Source organism: Sceloporus occidentalis, unplaced genomic scaffold (assembly GCF_023333645.1).
Source record: "Sceloporus occidentalis isolate IW3139 unplaced genomic scaffold, rSceOcc1.0.p SCAF_1, whole genome shotgun sequence".
In the NCBI taxonomy this organism is placed as follows: domain Eukaryota; kingdom Metazoa; phylum Chordata; class Lepidosauria; order Squamata; family Phrynosomatidae; genus Sceloporus; species Sceloporus occidentalis.
Window position 1 is genome coordinate 306,310,862 of NW_028316981.1, and position 15,855 is coordinate 306,326,716.

The 15,855-nt window shown below is 41.9% G+C and overlaps 1 protein-coding gene across 5 annotated transcripts in view; it reads left to right on the forward strand.

The window, feature by feature from the left end:
* DYM (dymeclin) overlaps positions 1-15,855 on the forward strand; it is a 239,798-nt gene that overhangs the window by 102,007 nt on the left and 121,936 nt on the right. For all 5 annotated transcript variants that reach the window (XM_089497500.1, XM_089497528.1, XM_089497508.1 and 2 more), the window contains 4 exons: positions 2,867-3,045; positions 9,169-9,294; positions 12,371-12,484; positions 13,451-13,545. In XM_089497500.1, coding sequence (XP_089353626.1) covers positions 2,867-3,045; positions 9,169-9,294; positions 12,371-12,484; positions 13,451-13,545 — 514 coding nt within the window. The remainder of the gene's footprint in view (positions 1-2,866; positions 3,046-9,168; positions 9,295-12,370; positions 12,485-13,450; positions 13,546-15,855) is intronic.

The window sequence follows — 15,855 nt, forward strand, 5'->3', positions numbered from 1 at the left end:
GCCACTATATTCTGCTCTGGTCAGGCCCCACCTGGAATATTGTGTCCAGTTCTGGGCACCACAATTCAAAAAGGACATTGAGAAACTGGAGCGTGTCCAAAGGAGGGCGACTAAAATGGTGAAAGGTCTGGAAACCATGCCCTATGAGGAATGCCTTAAGGAGCTGGGTATGTTTAGCCTGGAGAAAAGAAGGTTAAGAGGTGATATGATAGCCCTGTTTAAATATTTGAAGGGATGTCATATTGAGGAGGGAGCAAGCTTGTTTTCTGCTGCTCCAGAGACTAGGACCCGGAGCAATGGATGCAAGCTGCAGGAAAAGAGATTCCACCTCAACATTAGGAGGAACTTCCTGACAGTAAGGGCTGTTCGACAGTGGAACACACTTCCTCGGAGTGTAGTGGAGGTCTCCCTCCTTGGAGGTCTTCAAACGGAGGCTGGATGGCCATCTGTCGGGGATGCTTTGATTGTGATTTCCTGCATGGCAGGGGGTTGGACTGGATGGCCCTTGCGGTCTCTTCCAACTCTATGATTCTATGATTATAGAATCAAAGTATGGAGTTTTATTACTCTGGATTAAATTGGGTTGCTCTACATCAGATCACTGAATGTAAGTTACACACACTCATTCTCTGGATGGCATCCTGGTAGTGAGACATGCAAGTGTAATTTCATGTTGTAATTTGTATTTTTTAAATTGTTGCAGAGTTTAGTATTTCATTCTTCCCTGTACAACAACTAAATCATGCCCCCAGGACTCACTGTAACACTGTAAAAGCCAGTCCCAGCAGCAATTCCATTGTTGGTGGAGAATAGATGGAACTAGAGAGGTATAAGCTATATTCTCATAACCAGAGGCAAACTGATGACATTATCTGCTAAGGCCTCCAGAAGGCTCCAGCAGATCTTGTTGGAAGATGCTGTTGCTTCCCATTGATGATCTGGTCCCCTCTGCTCTCCACCAGCCATAGAATTGTCATTGGGCTCCACTCTTGCAGCTGTACACTGAGTTCTGGGGCTGGTGACGGGAGCCATAGTGGAATTCCACATGTGGAATTGTTGGGTTATGCACAACCATGTAGGACCTTGGACCCTCTATTTCCCATGAATGAATCAGGAATGGTAGTAAATTGAGGGAGAGAGAGGAAGGCTAGCTCCACCAGGCCTGCCTGGAAGAAGACAAGCCCTCCCTTCATCCACCATCTTGAGGGAGAGAGAGGCAGGCTAGCTCCATCAGGCCTGCCTGGAAGAAGACAAGCCCTCCCTCCGGTCCATCTGTCTTGGCCCGGGCCTCAGAGGGAGAGAAGAACTGCTGGACCTGATCCCCTCCCCCCCTCACCATTCCCTTCTCCTTTTGTGTCGTGTCTTTTTAGATTGTAAGCCTGCGGGCAGGGAACCATCTATTATCCCCTCTGTTGTAAACCTCTCAGATTCCCAGTGATTGGGTGGTATATAAATAAATCCTATATTGGCAGGCTAGCCTTCAATGAATTGAAGTTCCTGTGGATCACTCTGCCCCATATTAGACAATGGCGGTGTGCATCCATGGACATGCTGACACAGGCATGTGCATGTTGCCACCACCTGACTAATATGGGCTTGAGCTGTGGTTTTTCCCATCTGTGGAGGGTTGAAGGTAGAACCAAACCTCCACAGATGGAAATGGCTCACTATAATTCACCAGTGTATATAGAACTGAATTTACACTCAGGTACTGAAGAAAACGGTTCAGTTGTATGCTAGAGAAATCCAGTTTACATTCACAATTGAATATGAAAATGCATTCTGTGGGAGGAGGGATATCTTGCAGGGGAAACATGGAGTTTCCTTCCTATTAAGACAAATGCAGCGCAGAGATTAGCAGGGGAGAATTGGCACAGAAGAAGTTACTTCTTGATTCCTCTGTTACTTTCCAGTCTCCGTAATACATCACCACTCGCGTTTAAATAATTCTTCCACAAGCTGGGCTCTAACAAGAACTATAAGCCCTACTTGAGGGGAAATGGCAGTGAGGGGCAGGATGCATTTGAAGGGAACAATAAATGGGTGAAGGAAGTGCTGAGCATCTCTCCTTCTTCCAATAATTCTTCCATAGAAATGCTACATTCCACCCTTGCATTTGTGTTACTTTGGCAAACAAGAATTTGATGAGATGTAGCTGTGCTCTGACCTGAGTCAAATCATTGGCGGTTCTAGTCTCATTCCATCATCTCTGGTTCCAAGATGTCCTGCTTTTCCATTCTTACCCCTTTTACAGAATGTGTTAGAGCTTAATCTTTACAGCCTTGCTCCATGGAGAACATGAGACAAACTGTATTGGCTCATACGGAAAGCCTAACTTGGCCAGCATTCTGTTCCCAGAATGGTCAACCAGGTGTCTAAGGGAAACCTACAGGTGGCACATGAGCACAACAGCACCGTTATGTGTTCTCTTACTGTGCCAACTATCAACCATAGCTTTTTGTACTTCAGACAATTGTGGCGGGTATTCATTGAATATAGAGTGTTGTGGTGAATTCGGATAAAACTTAATTTAATCTTAAGTGAGTAAACAACAAATATAACCTGCTGTCTAGAAATCTGTGTTCTAAATTATTGGTCCTCAATTGTTAGGTGAGAATCTCCTATTGGTGCTTTGCATCTGTAGCTCTACTACCAAACAGATGTATAGTTTTTTTAAAAGAAAGAAATGGGTTCCCAAAGTTATGTTTGGTCTCAGGGTGTATCTGTTAGCTAAACACTATTGGTCAGTCTAAACCTTGGAGCTAAATTTCAAAGACACTTTTCACTTTATTAGGCCCAGTAGGAAGAAAAGCACAAAAAACCTGAATCCTTTAAAAACTGCTTACCCTTCTCATTCCTCTTCCAGATAGCACAGTTCTTCCTTCACCAAATCCTCATGCTTTCCAGATTAATTTTAACAGTTTATACACCACTTTGTGCGAACAGCAGAATTCTGATCAAGCAACTCTTCTTTTGTACACTCTGTTGCACCAGAACAGCAATGTTCGAACATATATGTTGGCTCGAACAGATATGGAAAACCTGGTAAGTAGTGTGCAGAATATTGCATTGCTTTCTGATAGCTGTTCAACAGAAGGGCTTGTTTGTGGCCTCTTCCTCCTCCCCCTTCCCCATTACTGTTTGGACTAGGTCTCAGCAACATTGCTTGCAGAACTTTGTTCTGATACTGTGGCTGTGAGAACTAGGTACTGTAATGAAAGTTGAGTCAGGGCATATTTTCTTTACTCACTGACTTTTGGAAATGGAATTTGAACAGTTATGAATTTGTGGATGGTTGGTGGAAGCTGATGAATTTTTGAAGTTGTTTGGGTTGTGGTGGGGGTCCATGGATATTATTTCAGCAATATGATCTGTTTGCCAACACTTTACAATTTTCTTGTGCTTCTGCATGTTTTTGGATACACTGTGGTACACAGAGTGCATGTGTCTCACTGTGACATAACCAAGTCAAGTATTTCAGTCCCCACGCTTCAGTGATAATAGCTATCAGAACACAGTGAAACATCCCTATGCTGCTGTTGAGTATAAGTAGAACAATTCAGTCTCATATTACCCTTCTTTCACTAGGCTAGGTATGTTTTGAAAAGATGTAGCACCTACTGCAAGTACTGGTTGATGTAACTGAAAATTATATTGGGAGCTCAACTCTGTTGATCAGTGCACTTGTCAAAGACAGGTTTGAGGCTTTAAAAGTCTCACCAGGTGGGCAGGTTGCTCTCTGAAGGGCATGTTGATGAAGAGGCACTGCATGAGAAGTTTCCATTCCTGGGGTCACCATAGAAGAGGCCTTTGAGCTTCATAGCTAGAAGCACTACAGAAGATACAAGACTGAGACAGGCCATATTACATGTTTGCATGTAATAGCAACATATAGCAAAAAAATTACCTGAATAGTAATGTCTTTATGAGGATGAAAGGTCACAGTGTATTATGTGAACTTAGAAAATTGCATACAAGCTGAGCATGGGTTATCAGGAAGGCAGTGAGGGAATGGTTGGTGGGCTCTAATAAAATCCAGAAGCTTCACCCCCCCCCCCCAATAGTAGCCAGATCATGTCCCCCTCTAGCCTTCTTAAAGCAATAGCTAAGGGAGCCATTATGAATGGTAAGCAAGCTAAGCCCCTTTGACCACCCACCCCTTGGTAATTTGAGTGCCGCACAGAATTTGTTCCTTAGGCTGGATGCAATTAAAAAGGAGGGGGGGAGGAATATATATTTCTTGGAGAAAAATAGCCTTTAGTCCTATTAGCAATCTGTTTCAGCCTGTATTTGACAGTAGAAAAGTTATTCAATTAAATATTTCTCAATAAATCACATGCCTGAGGAGCCACAGCTTTTCAGGAATTTGAGTGAAGATGTTGCATGTATGCTTTAGAAAGTCACGATGTACTGTTTCTCTTTGTTTCATTCCAGCTCACTTTCCACGAAAAGTTTATATAATTGATGAAAGCATTACTGAAAAGCATCTATTCAGATCTAAATAAACCCAGTTCTTCTAGTCCCTTATGTAATTATTGCCACTTAATACTGGCATGCTTTGTGTGCTTTATGTTTGCTATTCTTGTGTTTGCTTCACCAGAAAATAATTGACTTGATGATCTTCTTGATAGTCCACCCTCACTGAAGCATTGTTGGCAGACTTGCTATGTTATTTCATAACATCTGGAGTGATGTGATATATTATCATTTAGGTTTTCTCCTTACTGCCTTTAATTTTTCTTTGGGTCCCAATTTGGGAGCAAAGTGGGATATAAACCATTTATTTTATTTTATTTTATTTTTGTTTAATTATTTCATTCATATGCCACCTTTCTCCCAGAAAGGGATCCAAGGTGGCTCACAGGTAAAATCACTTAAAAAGTTTATAATAAAAATTTAAAAACAATTAAAAACATCTTACTAAAACAATATAAAATTTTATGAAATTCACAAAATAATTATGATTTATAATACAAAAGTATTATATATAAAGCGGCTGTATTTAAAATAAATCAAATGAAATAAATTTCAACTGGCCATTATATCTTTGCCTAGTTCCATGCTGGCATCATTTAATACTTTTCTATACAATACAATATTTTTGAGCCGCCTTGAGTACCTTTCAGGGAGAAAGAAGGGATAGAAATCAAACCAAACCAAATCAATCAATCAATAAATTTGAATTGTATAAAGTATTTATCTGTTCACAATTCTAATCTCTCCCAATTAGTAACAGCTCCCAGAAACTAAATAACCCATATCATGTTAAAGAACAATTTAACAATGTTTTAATGGTTTTTAGATCTTTGTACTGATTTGTTTTTACTGGTGACCCATTGATTTTCGGTGTCTTGGTATTCTTTATTATTTACTGAACCTTTCCCCTTGGTTTTATTATGTGCTGGGTTATCATTTTCTATTTCAATCCAGTTTCAGGCCTGGGTTTGAAACAGAAATGGCTTTGGTCACTTTATGAGCCAACCTGCACTGAGAGAGGGAAAGGAGAGTTCAACTGTGTAGCTTCTTTTGTGCTTATCAGCTGTGGTATCCTTTCAGATAGGCTGTCTGAATTTGGCATGTGGAGGTGCCCTGTTACAATGGCTCTTTCCTATTTGGATGGTAAATGCCAGAGCATGGTATTGGGGGCTTATTGCTCCATGTGGCTGAATGGTTTACTGCAGGGGTAGGCAACCTTTTTGAGCTGGGGGCCGTGTTACTGTCCCTCAGACAACTGGGGGGACAAAACCGGGGAGGTGGAGCTTCCACCACCGGGGGCGGGGCCGCGTGCCGGGGTGGAGCCTCCACCCTCCGGGGGCGGAGCTTCCACCCCGGGGGGCGGAGCTTCCACCCCAGGGGCCAGGCCACCTCCTCTTTGCCGGCCCCTGACGGGGCCCCAGGCCCTGTCAGAGGCTGGGAAAGAGCCGGCGGAGACCGCCAGCAGTGGAGGCCTCCCTGTCTTTGCCAGCCCCTGACGCCAGAGGCCCGCCACCGCCGCCGGAGCCCTCCTGGAGGGCCCCAGCGACGGCAAATGGCCTCCCAAGGGCACGCTGCCATCGCAGGAGCCTTCCTGGAGGGCCCCAGCGACCGCAACTGGCCTCCCAGGGGCCCGCTGCTGCCCTTGGAGCCCTCTTGGAGGCCCCAGCGAAGGCAACGGGCTTCCCAGGGGCCTGCTGCCGCCAACGGAGCCCTCCTGGAGGACCCCAGCAAAGGCAACAGGCCTCCCAGAGGCCCGCTGCCGCCACCGGAGCCCTTTGCCGTTGCTGGGGCCCTCCAGCACTGGAGGCCTCCCTGTCTTTGCCGGCCCCTGACGCCAGAGGCCCGCCGCCGCCGCAGGAGCCCTCCTGAAGGGCCCCAGCGATGGCAACTGGCCTCCCAGGGTCCCGCTGCCGCCGTCGGAGCCCTGCTGGAGGGTTCCAGCGACGGCAACTGGCCTCCCAGGGGCCTGCTGCCACCATCAGAGCCCTTCTGGAGGGCTCCTGCGACGGCACCTGGCCTCCCAGGGGCCCACTGCCGCCACCGGAGCCCTCCTGGAGGGCCCCAGCGACGGCAAATGGCCTCCCAGGGGCACGCTGCCGTCACAGGAGTCCTCCTGGAGGGCCCCAGCGACGGCAACTTGCCTCCCAGGGGCCCGCTGCTGCCCTCGAAGCCCTCTTGGAGGCCCCCAGCGACCGACCCCTGGTTTACTGGGACTGAACAATATAGTCTCATTATGCCAGTACTTCGTCTTCTCCACTTTCTGCCAGATGTCTTTGAGGACCCATTCAGGGTGTAGGTTTGAACGTTTAAATTCCTAAAAGGGCTTGGGACCAGATTACTAGAAGGAATATCTCCATTTGCCAGACAATACTTGCTGTAGTAAACAACTTCAAGGTTTTTTTTTTTTGGGGGGGGGGGGAGTATACTGACCCCTTGCTAAACTCCCACTGTGCCTACCATGCTTGCAGATCCCACCCTTCTGGATTTTTAAAAACTTCTTTAAAATTCACACATGCACACAAACACACATAGGGGTAGAAAGCAGTTTTGCTATATTTTTAGGTCTCTCTGTACTGTTTTAAAACTTAGAAAAATGCCTTTAGTCAACCAGAAGTACAATGGAAGTCAATACCTCAATTCTTGGTTGAATAAAGGCTTGCATGGATCTAAAAGAGCTGTAGTAGACTACAAACAAAATTTCACCCTGTTCCCCCTCTCTTCTAAGCCTAGGGGATTTGGGGGCATTTTGTGGGAGACCTGGATTTTTCTTTAAAAATAGGTTCTCCATCAGAAAATGGAATGGGAGTTATATGTGGTCCATGGGCTGTACTTTATTCATGCTGTCATTTCTGGATCTTAAGATCATCTTCCTTCCTTCCGGTGCCCCCACCAAGTTAAGCAAAGGAAGTGATGATAAATAAGAGAGGCCTTTTCAGTGGTGGTACCCAATCTCATTTGAGATGTAGTGCTGGAGAAGAGTGCTGAGGATACTGTGGGTGGTCAGGAAGGCAAACAGATTCGTTTTAGAACAGATGAAGCCCAACTTCTCCCTGGAATCCAGGATGACTAACCTGAGGCCGTTGTATTTTGGCCACATCATTAGAAGGCATGAATAACTAGAAAAGACAATAAGGCTAGGAGAGGGAGGACACATGCCAGATGGTTGGACCCATTCAGAGAGACCACGGGCCTGAGTTTGCAGGAACAGAGCAAAGCAGCAGAGGACAAGGTGTCTTGGAGATATCTTATCCATTGGACCACTAATAATAATAATAATAATAATAATAATAATAATAATAATAATTTATTTATGTTTCCCCGCCTCTCCCAGTGGATCGAGGCAGGGTTACAAACTAAGTAAAAGCACAAAGTGTTTACCTCAAAATTCAATTAAAGGCAGCTAAAAACAATAAAATATCCAACATCAGACAATAACAATAGCATCAATAAGCAAGGCAGGGATCATACACAGACCCCCTATGAGTTGAGCTTGACTCGAGAGCAGTTAACAACAACAACAAAACCACATCTTGAAAAGGCCCTCTCCAGAGGGGCTCGCCTATCACCTAAACTATGGTCTCCAAAACATGCTTTTAAATGTTAGCATCATTCTGTTTTGCTACTGGTTTTCTTTTAGTTTTATTGTATATGTTTTGGCCATTGTTTACTGTTTGTATTTTATATTTTTAATTTATTGTAACCCAGAGAATTCTGCTTATTGTGTGGTCTAAAGAACAATAAATAAATTAGAAGGGGTCACAACCACAGAGTTGTTTCTGGTTTAAGAAATAAGTTTAAACATCATCAGTTTTTACAGATGGCTCTACCAAATGAGCCATTGCCTATATCTCAGTGGAAGATGAAACATGCCACTTATTTTTCTTGTACAGATTTAGATCACTAGACTAAGTGAATCACCATAAATCACCAAGCTATTAAAATATTCAGTATTCACTAGTTTGTATAAGATCATATTCCCATACAGCCCAACACATTCTTTTTCACTGCTCTTTGAAAATCTAGCAGTTACAATAGAAAAGGGTCTTCAACTTCTCCTAACAAGACACTGGTGTCAGCTTGCTAGGTAAGGACTAAAGGGGAGGGAGAAGAGAATGATCTTCCAAGATTTGCAATGAAGAGATAAGAGTTGTAGCAATTATTATGACAGACAGACAATTAAGACAGTTGTGTGGAATAAAGTGTGAATAAACCTTTCAGGTTAGCTGTTCTTCGAATTGAATTGTACTGAAATAATTTGAAGGACAAAAAAACCACACACAGAGTGTCTGTTTTAAACAGAAGTAGCATAACTGTCATGAAAACATTCATAATAAAATATTGGTAAAATATTAGAACCAGAGCAATTTACCTTTGAAACAGACTGCATTAGCCAAATATATAAACTGAGTTCTGGAACTATAAATATAATCATCCTTCTTAAAAGTGCTATTTGTTTATCAGGATATGAATTATAAGTCTCCTTGGAGGAACTTTTTTCCAACAGCACAAGAAAACAAACAAAATGTGGTTTAATAGTTTGTCAGTTAAGGTTTATTTATTTGTTAGTATTTTTTCTTTTTCCACAGTTATTGGGCTAGCTAAACCCAGGATGATCTAAAACTATACCTGCACTTTTGTCTTGGAATTTTAAAAATACTGAACAGATATATGCTTACTTTTTTCTTTCTCAAGGTTCTCCCAATACTTGAGATTCTTTATCATGTTGAAGAAAGGAATTCACACCATGTTTATATGGCTTTAATCATTTTGTTAATCCTTACTGAAGATGATGGCTTCAATCGATCAATTCATGAAGTGGTATGTTATAAACTATAATAAAGTACCTTTAAATAATGACTTGAAGTACCATATATACTTAACTATGAGTCAAATTCATGTATAAGTCAAGGGCAGGTTTGGAGGTCAAAATTATGGATTTTGATATGACCCATGGATAGGTCGAAGGTAAAACTTAGGGGGCATGTCACAAAGGATGTAAAGGATGAAGCAAAGAAAAATGATGCCAAAGAACTCACTAAATTCTAGCAGGCATAAATGTTTGTGCTCGCCCTAAAGCCTGGATGCATAAGGAGGAAACTACTACCATCATTTTCCTTCCAGAAGGAAAGACTAGGTGCATTGACTTGGTGGAGAGAGTAAAGGAGATCAATTCTTCCTTTAAGTTGTTCCAGGACAGACTAAGCTCTCCCTTTTTGCCATTCTACTCAGCGAAGGGGGTTGTTCTTTTTTGATAAGAGTTAATGTACAGTACTTGTATTAACCTGTGGATAAGTCAACCCAGTTTTTTTTAGGTCAATTTTTTAAATTAAGGTTTCTATACTTATATATGAGTATATACAACATATCTTATTTTGGATAAGCTTAATTTTTATTTTCATGTTCACTGAGATGGCTGTAGTCATTTTGGTGTAACTTTTTTATAGATTCAGTTTACTTTTCAACTTTTGAAATTCTTTAGATTTTACCTATAGGGTTTTATAATCATATTTACCAAATAATTTTCAAGGATCTCTTATTCCCTCTTAGGTAAGTTTTCCCTTGAATGCTACATTGAAGAAAGAAATACAAAATAATTGATTTACTTTATAAATCTGGCTGAATCAATATTGGCAATCCAGAAGAATGAGAATAGATCTGTTGGCCTTTTGTTTCACCTTCCAATTGTAAAAGTTCATGACATCTCAGTGAATCTCAAGGTACTGGGTTGGATCCAAAATGTTAGTTTCATTTAGGTTCTACTGAGATCCATGTAAAAAGTGAGTTATAATTAGTTTGTCCAATGATTCCAATGGGACTTGGTACAACTTAATTTGGATCCAACATTTGTACTAGATTCTTGAAAGCCCAGTTTTAAATACTGTGCAGTACAGTATCTTCTTGGAGGAATATGAGAATGAATTTGTATAAATATTCCACACGCAACTATATATTTCATGTTCTAATCTAAATTCCATCTTTTGTGTCTTATATGAAGAGTGCTAAGAATGAGTGAGGCCACTCAAAACCTGCTTTGCTAGATAATTTTAGCAGCTTTGGAAAGCCGCTTTCATGCTTTGGTTGAAGACAGACGATAAAATTAATAAAAACAGTCTCCATCAAGCTAGGTTTTTGGTCCTGTCCTTCAGTGCACATCCTGCTTTTATAAATGTATTGCCTGTGTTAGTCCTTGAATGTATTTTTCTTTTGTGGTCCTACACCCACACTTATTTATTGATAGCTAAGATTAATTTTAGTAAGTACCATTTTGTAAATCACTGATTATATAGACTCTTCCTTGGGTTCCCCAAGAAAGCCACAAAAGCTTTCCTGTTTGGTCAAAGGATTTTTGTTTGAAAATAAAATGTGGTTTTGGCTTCCTTGGAAAGATGATTTTTTAAAAACATCTCTTTCTTTACAGGCAGCTACCTGTGCCCATAGTGAGTCCTAATAATGAGAACAGCTACCATTGAATAAGACACAGTTTTCCTCTATTTTTTGCAGTTTTCATTCTGGTTACATGTTTATGTGCATAATATTATTAGAGTTAATTCATGTTCAGTCAGCTGCCTGGCCCTGCAATAGGGCACAATCATAGATGATCAGAGTTACCTGGGGTGATTAGTATCCCCACTCCTTGGTTGCTTTGTACATGGGCATCTCCTTACTTCCTTTTTTCTAGTAGTAGTAGTAGTAGTAGTAGTAGTAGAGGTTGTTGTACTACAGCTTATCTCCCAGCACTTTGCCCTACTGAGGGCCCCACAAGCTGTTGGATCCTTGCTAATTTTGGAGAAACATACACAACCAATTTTATCTTGTGAGACTCTCCAGAGTGGCAATGACACTCCCACTGGGATGCACATATAGATCGTTTGCTTTCCTGTCATGTTCTATCACCTATGTCTAAACCCTGGGAAGTGCCATGGGTAGGTGGACTAAGGGCCCAGCAGACAAGCCAAAATAAAGCTGCTTCAGGTAACATTGCAGGTATGCTGTTTAAATGGCACACACATCTTAAGAGGCCAGAAGCTGTGCCAAAGCTGTGCTCCAGTCCTTAGGGCTGGAAAGTGGCTTTGGCACAGCTTTCAGCGTCTTAGGACAGCATACCTCCAAAGTGACCCAAACCAGCTTTATTTTGGCCTGCCTGTTCAGGCCTGCCTTTCCTTACAGTACTGCTGGGGAATGTTACCACTGCCACTTCTAAGTTGTTGTTTTTTTAATGGGACATCTATTCATAGGAGAGCCAGGGTTGGACTCGGGGCAGACCAGTGTTTGAATCTCCACTTGGTTATTGAAACCCATTGAGTGACAGTGGGCAAGTCACACTCTTAGCCTTATAGGAAGGCAAAGACAAATCTCCTCTGAACAAATCTTGCCAAGAAAACCTTATGATAGGATTGCCATAAGTTGGAAATGACTTAAAGGCACATTGCACAATCATAGCCCTCTCATGTTTCATCAACTTGATATAGCCCTATTTAGGCATTATAGATCTGGGGGCGTAGAACACAGGAGGAACATCCTAGACCTTATTCCTCTGTCTCTGGTTTCATCCACAAGGTGGCTCTGAAAAAAGGAGAATCTCATATGTCCACAGGCAGGCCTCCAGTTACAGCAAGCAATGTTCCTGCTAGTAGTACGACTGATTAGGTTGTTCTGGGGGTAGGTGAGTTATCCAGCTAGTGAATCCCTGAACATATCCCTAAATGAGACCCCTTTACTATTCAAGCCTGAAGGTGGCTTAGATAATTTCCCTTTCACTAATTTCAGTGGGAGGGAAAAAGTTGTAAATTTTCATTTCACAAAACAGCCAACACAGTCCCAGTCAAAGTCCAGGAAACAGCATGAGGTTTACTAGTGAAGGACAATAAGATGTGGTCTTTTTTTCTTTTTGCAGATACTGAAAAATATTACTTGGTACTCAGAACGTGTGTTAACAGAAATTTCTCTGGGGAGTCTCTTGATACTGGTAGTAATAAGAACTATTCAGTACAACATGACAAGAACAAGGGTAAGAGTTGTACTCTGGATTGCATGCAAATATTTCTGCCTTCACAAACCAAGTTTCCAACAAATAGTAATGATAGTAATAGAAATATTTATGATGAAGTGAGAATCTTGTCATGGAAGAGAGAAAAAAATATAAGTACCCAAACAGAACAAATCCAAGGGCAAGCAGTCATACTTATATATCATATCACAACGGTTAAATGAATGACATGTACAAAATGCCAGACTTTAAGGATATATTTATCACTTTACAAGAAGTGAGATGTTTATGTCAAATGCAGGATGTGAATATTCAGTTTTTAGTACTTGTTTCTCCTATTGTGCCCTTCTGAACAAGCCTTAGACAACCAAACCATTGGCCCATCAACTGGGCTGATATGGCCTGTTGTGACTTGCAATACCTTTTGCAGCCCTCCTAACTGAGGTCTTTAAATTTTGATGCAAAAGCATATGGTCTGTGCCTGATCCCTGGACCTTGCCCATACCTCAAATTGTACATAAGTGATCAGATTATGAACTCCTGTAATGTGTACTTCTAGCAACTAGAATACTAGAATTTTAAATTCCAAATGGGTACATTTTATTTGGAATATTAAGTACTACTTTGAAGCTAAGTAGGGGAAATTACAATATTAAAAGCCTTTTTTGTTAGATGAAATAAAGACTGAAAGCTGAAAAATAAGGAAAGCCATTGTTCATCTTTTTTTCTGAGCAGTGTTAAATATGCAGCAACACACTACAAGTATACAGTGATGCGTCCATAAATGACCCAAGCATAATGAACTATGATTGCATGTGTTTTTAGTGCTTACCCCTAAAATCAGAGCACAAGTCTGGTTTGTCTTTATTGCATCCTTGCCTCCAGTATACGGATGTTAGGGTAGTGAGTGATTTCCTTCCGACAGGTCTTGCTGTGTATACAGAAAGGATAGTCTGATGTGTTTCCCCCCCTCCTCATCTCCAACAGGACAAATACCTTCATACAAATTGTTTGGCAGCTTTAGCCAATATGTCAGCACAGTTCCGCTCACTTCATCAGTATGCTGCTCAACGGATCATCAGGTAAATACAAGCCTTTTACAAAATATTTAAACTAGTTTCATCCTAAATTCTGCAGGAAAGATACCCAATTTTCCAATCGCCCAATGTGAATAGTAAACCAGGCAAATTCTATTCAGTTTCATGGAGTCTGTATAGTGTGCCCCGTTGATGCTGTACCTTGTTACTGATGGCAGCTCCTTATGCCAGCCAGAAATGAGTAGCTTGATAATACAGAATGAGAAAAACCTAATATGGTTTATCCTGAATAATAACAGCTTGTCACTTACATATTGAGGAAAGTGGGTGTATTCTATATAGTTTATTGTATTGGACAGATAAATACACCTGTGTGTTGTGTAATACAAGTGTGATTGATATAGATGCATGGCTGCAGAGGTCACAGTGTGATTATAGAGCCTATGATACATCGTATTTGGGTGGATGAAGCTTCTTGGTGTAGCATTCTTGACATTCAAAATTTTATAAGGAACCCTTTCCACATTTTTCTGGCATGGTGCTACATTTCTGTTAGTTTCAGAACTTGTTTCCCTTCCCTTCTGCAGCTTTCTGTGGTGCTGAAAATGCATGCTGGGCAATTCACAACCTCTGAAGCAGGTTTTTAGCTCACATAGTCTGCAGGAGGGATTGTTGCTCTCACACTTCTGTTGAGAGAGGCACTATTGGCCAGTTGAGGAAAGATTATGCATTATTATTAATTTGTTATTAAGTCCAAAATACCTAGAACAGTGATTCCCAGAGTGGACTGTACACCTGCCCCCAGGGGGCAATTGAAAGATCCGGTGAGGAAGAAAGGGGATAGTTGGGGGCAGTGAAGCAAAAGCGGGGAAGTCTTCAGTCAAAGTATTGGTGCACAAGAAAGACATGGGGAACCAGCAATCTTTAGGGCCATGGTGGGGATGAGGATTGCATGAAACTTATTTTCAGGATCCCTTAAAATCACAGTGTAGCTTCACTGATCATTTCATGCAGTGGTGTCTCTCACTCTTTGCCTGTCCACACAAGCTCACTCTTTTAGCTGCTTCTTTCACTGGTGGTGGTGGTTGGGAAACTCTTGTGAGGCTTGGATGCCGAACATCACTTCTGTGGGTCAGAGTGGCATCATTTTGGGAAAGATTGTCTGACTGTAGCAAGAAGTTAGAGCATGTGGCTGTGGAGGAGAAGCAGTGATTTGGAACCCTACTTAAGCTTTGTGAACTGGGACTTAGCTGGCAAGCTGGAGCTACTCTGCTGCTCCTGCTTTCTTTTATCACACAGGCTGAGAGCTGATCGAAGAAGCAATGTTTGTGTATGTGTGTGAGGGGGACAGGACACTTGAAGCTCTCTGGTAAGGGAGAAGGAGGAGTTTCTGGGATCAATTCTTGGAAAGAGTCTTTCATCTTAGAGAGGCTCTTTGAGAGTTTAAATCTCTCCTTTTCTCTATCTATGCCAGTCTCCAGTCCAGAGCATGTGGCCTCAATGCACACTTCAGTTGTGCCCATCTCCGATCCTACGATGAAGGAGAAGCTTCTCTCTTTGTACCTCCTCACCTCAGGAGCAACAACTGAGTGGCTGGCTGAGCAGTGACCAAGAGGCCTCTTGCCCTCATTGGCCTTTGCTGGAGGAGTGCATGGGTAAGACACTTCTTGGTTGCTGTTCAACCAGCTATTCAGTTGCTGCTCTTAGGATGACCAGGTGCAAAGGGAGCAGTGACTGAGATTGATTGTTTTGAATTTGAACAGTAGACCTAATATCAAGAAGTACACATTGGGGGGCGGGGGGGGGGGGAGCACTAGGGTCGTCAGCCAAAAGGAAAGAGTGTGGTAGCTGGAAAACATTTGGTGACCACTGACCTAGAAGATGAAAGTTTGGCTACTTTTAGTTGTAGAAAATGTGTTGAACATTGGACTTTTAAGTCTGAACAGTGGTTGGATAATCTCCTCCTTTCTTCCTGTAAAACAATAAACAGAGTATTCTGGCTAGAAACAGAGGTTCATTTGCATTTTTGCCAGCATTTTTTTTCCTCATAATAGTTCTGATACATATGAGTCCTATGCATAGTTAGAAACTGTCTTGCTCTGTTCTGTTTAATGACTTTGAATAGAATGCTTGGATGTCTCTTTATTTCTGACTCTTCTTTTATACTTGCCTGTTTCATCCACTCTGTTTTGGCAAGGATTTCCTTCTTTTTAAGATGTTTAATGCCAAAGCAGAATGCCAGCTTGAATCTGAAAATCAAATCCAGTTGTTGGTTCCAACTAACATAGCCCTATTGAATCAATGGGCTATGCTGAGTTACCTTTAAGTAACACATTTAGTGAGCCTTCCCTAACT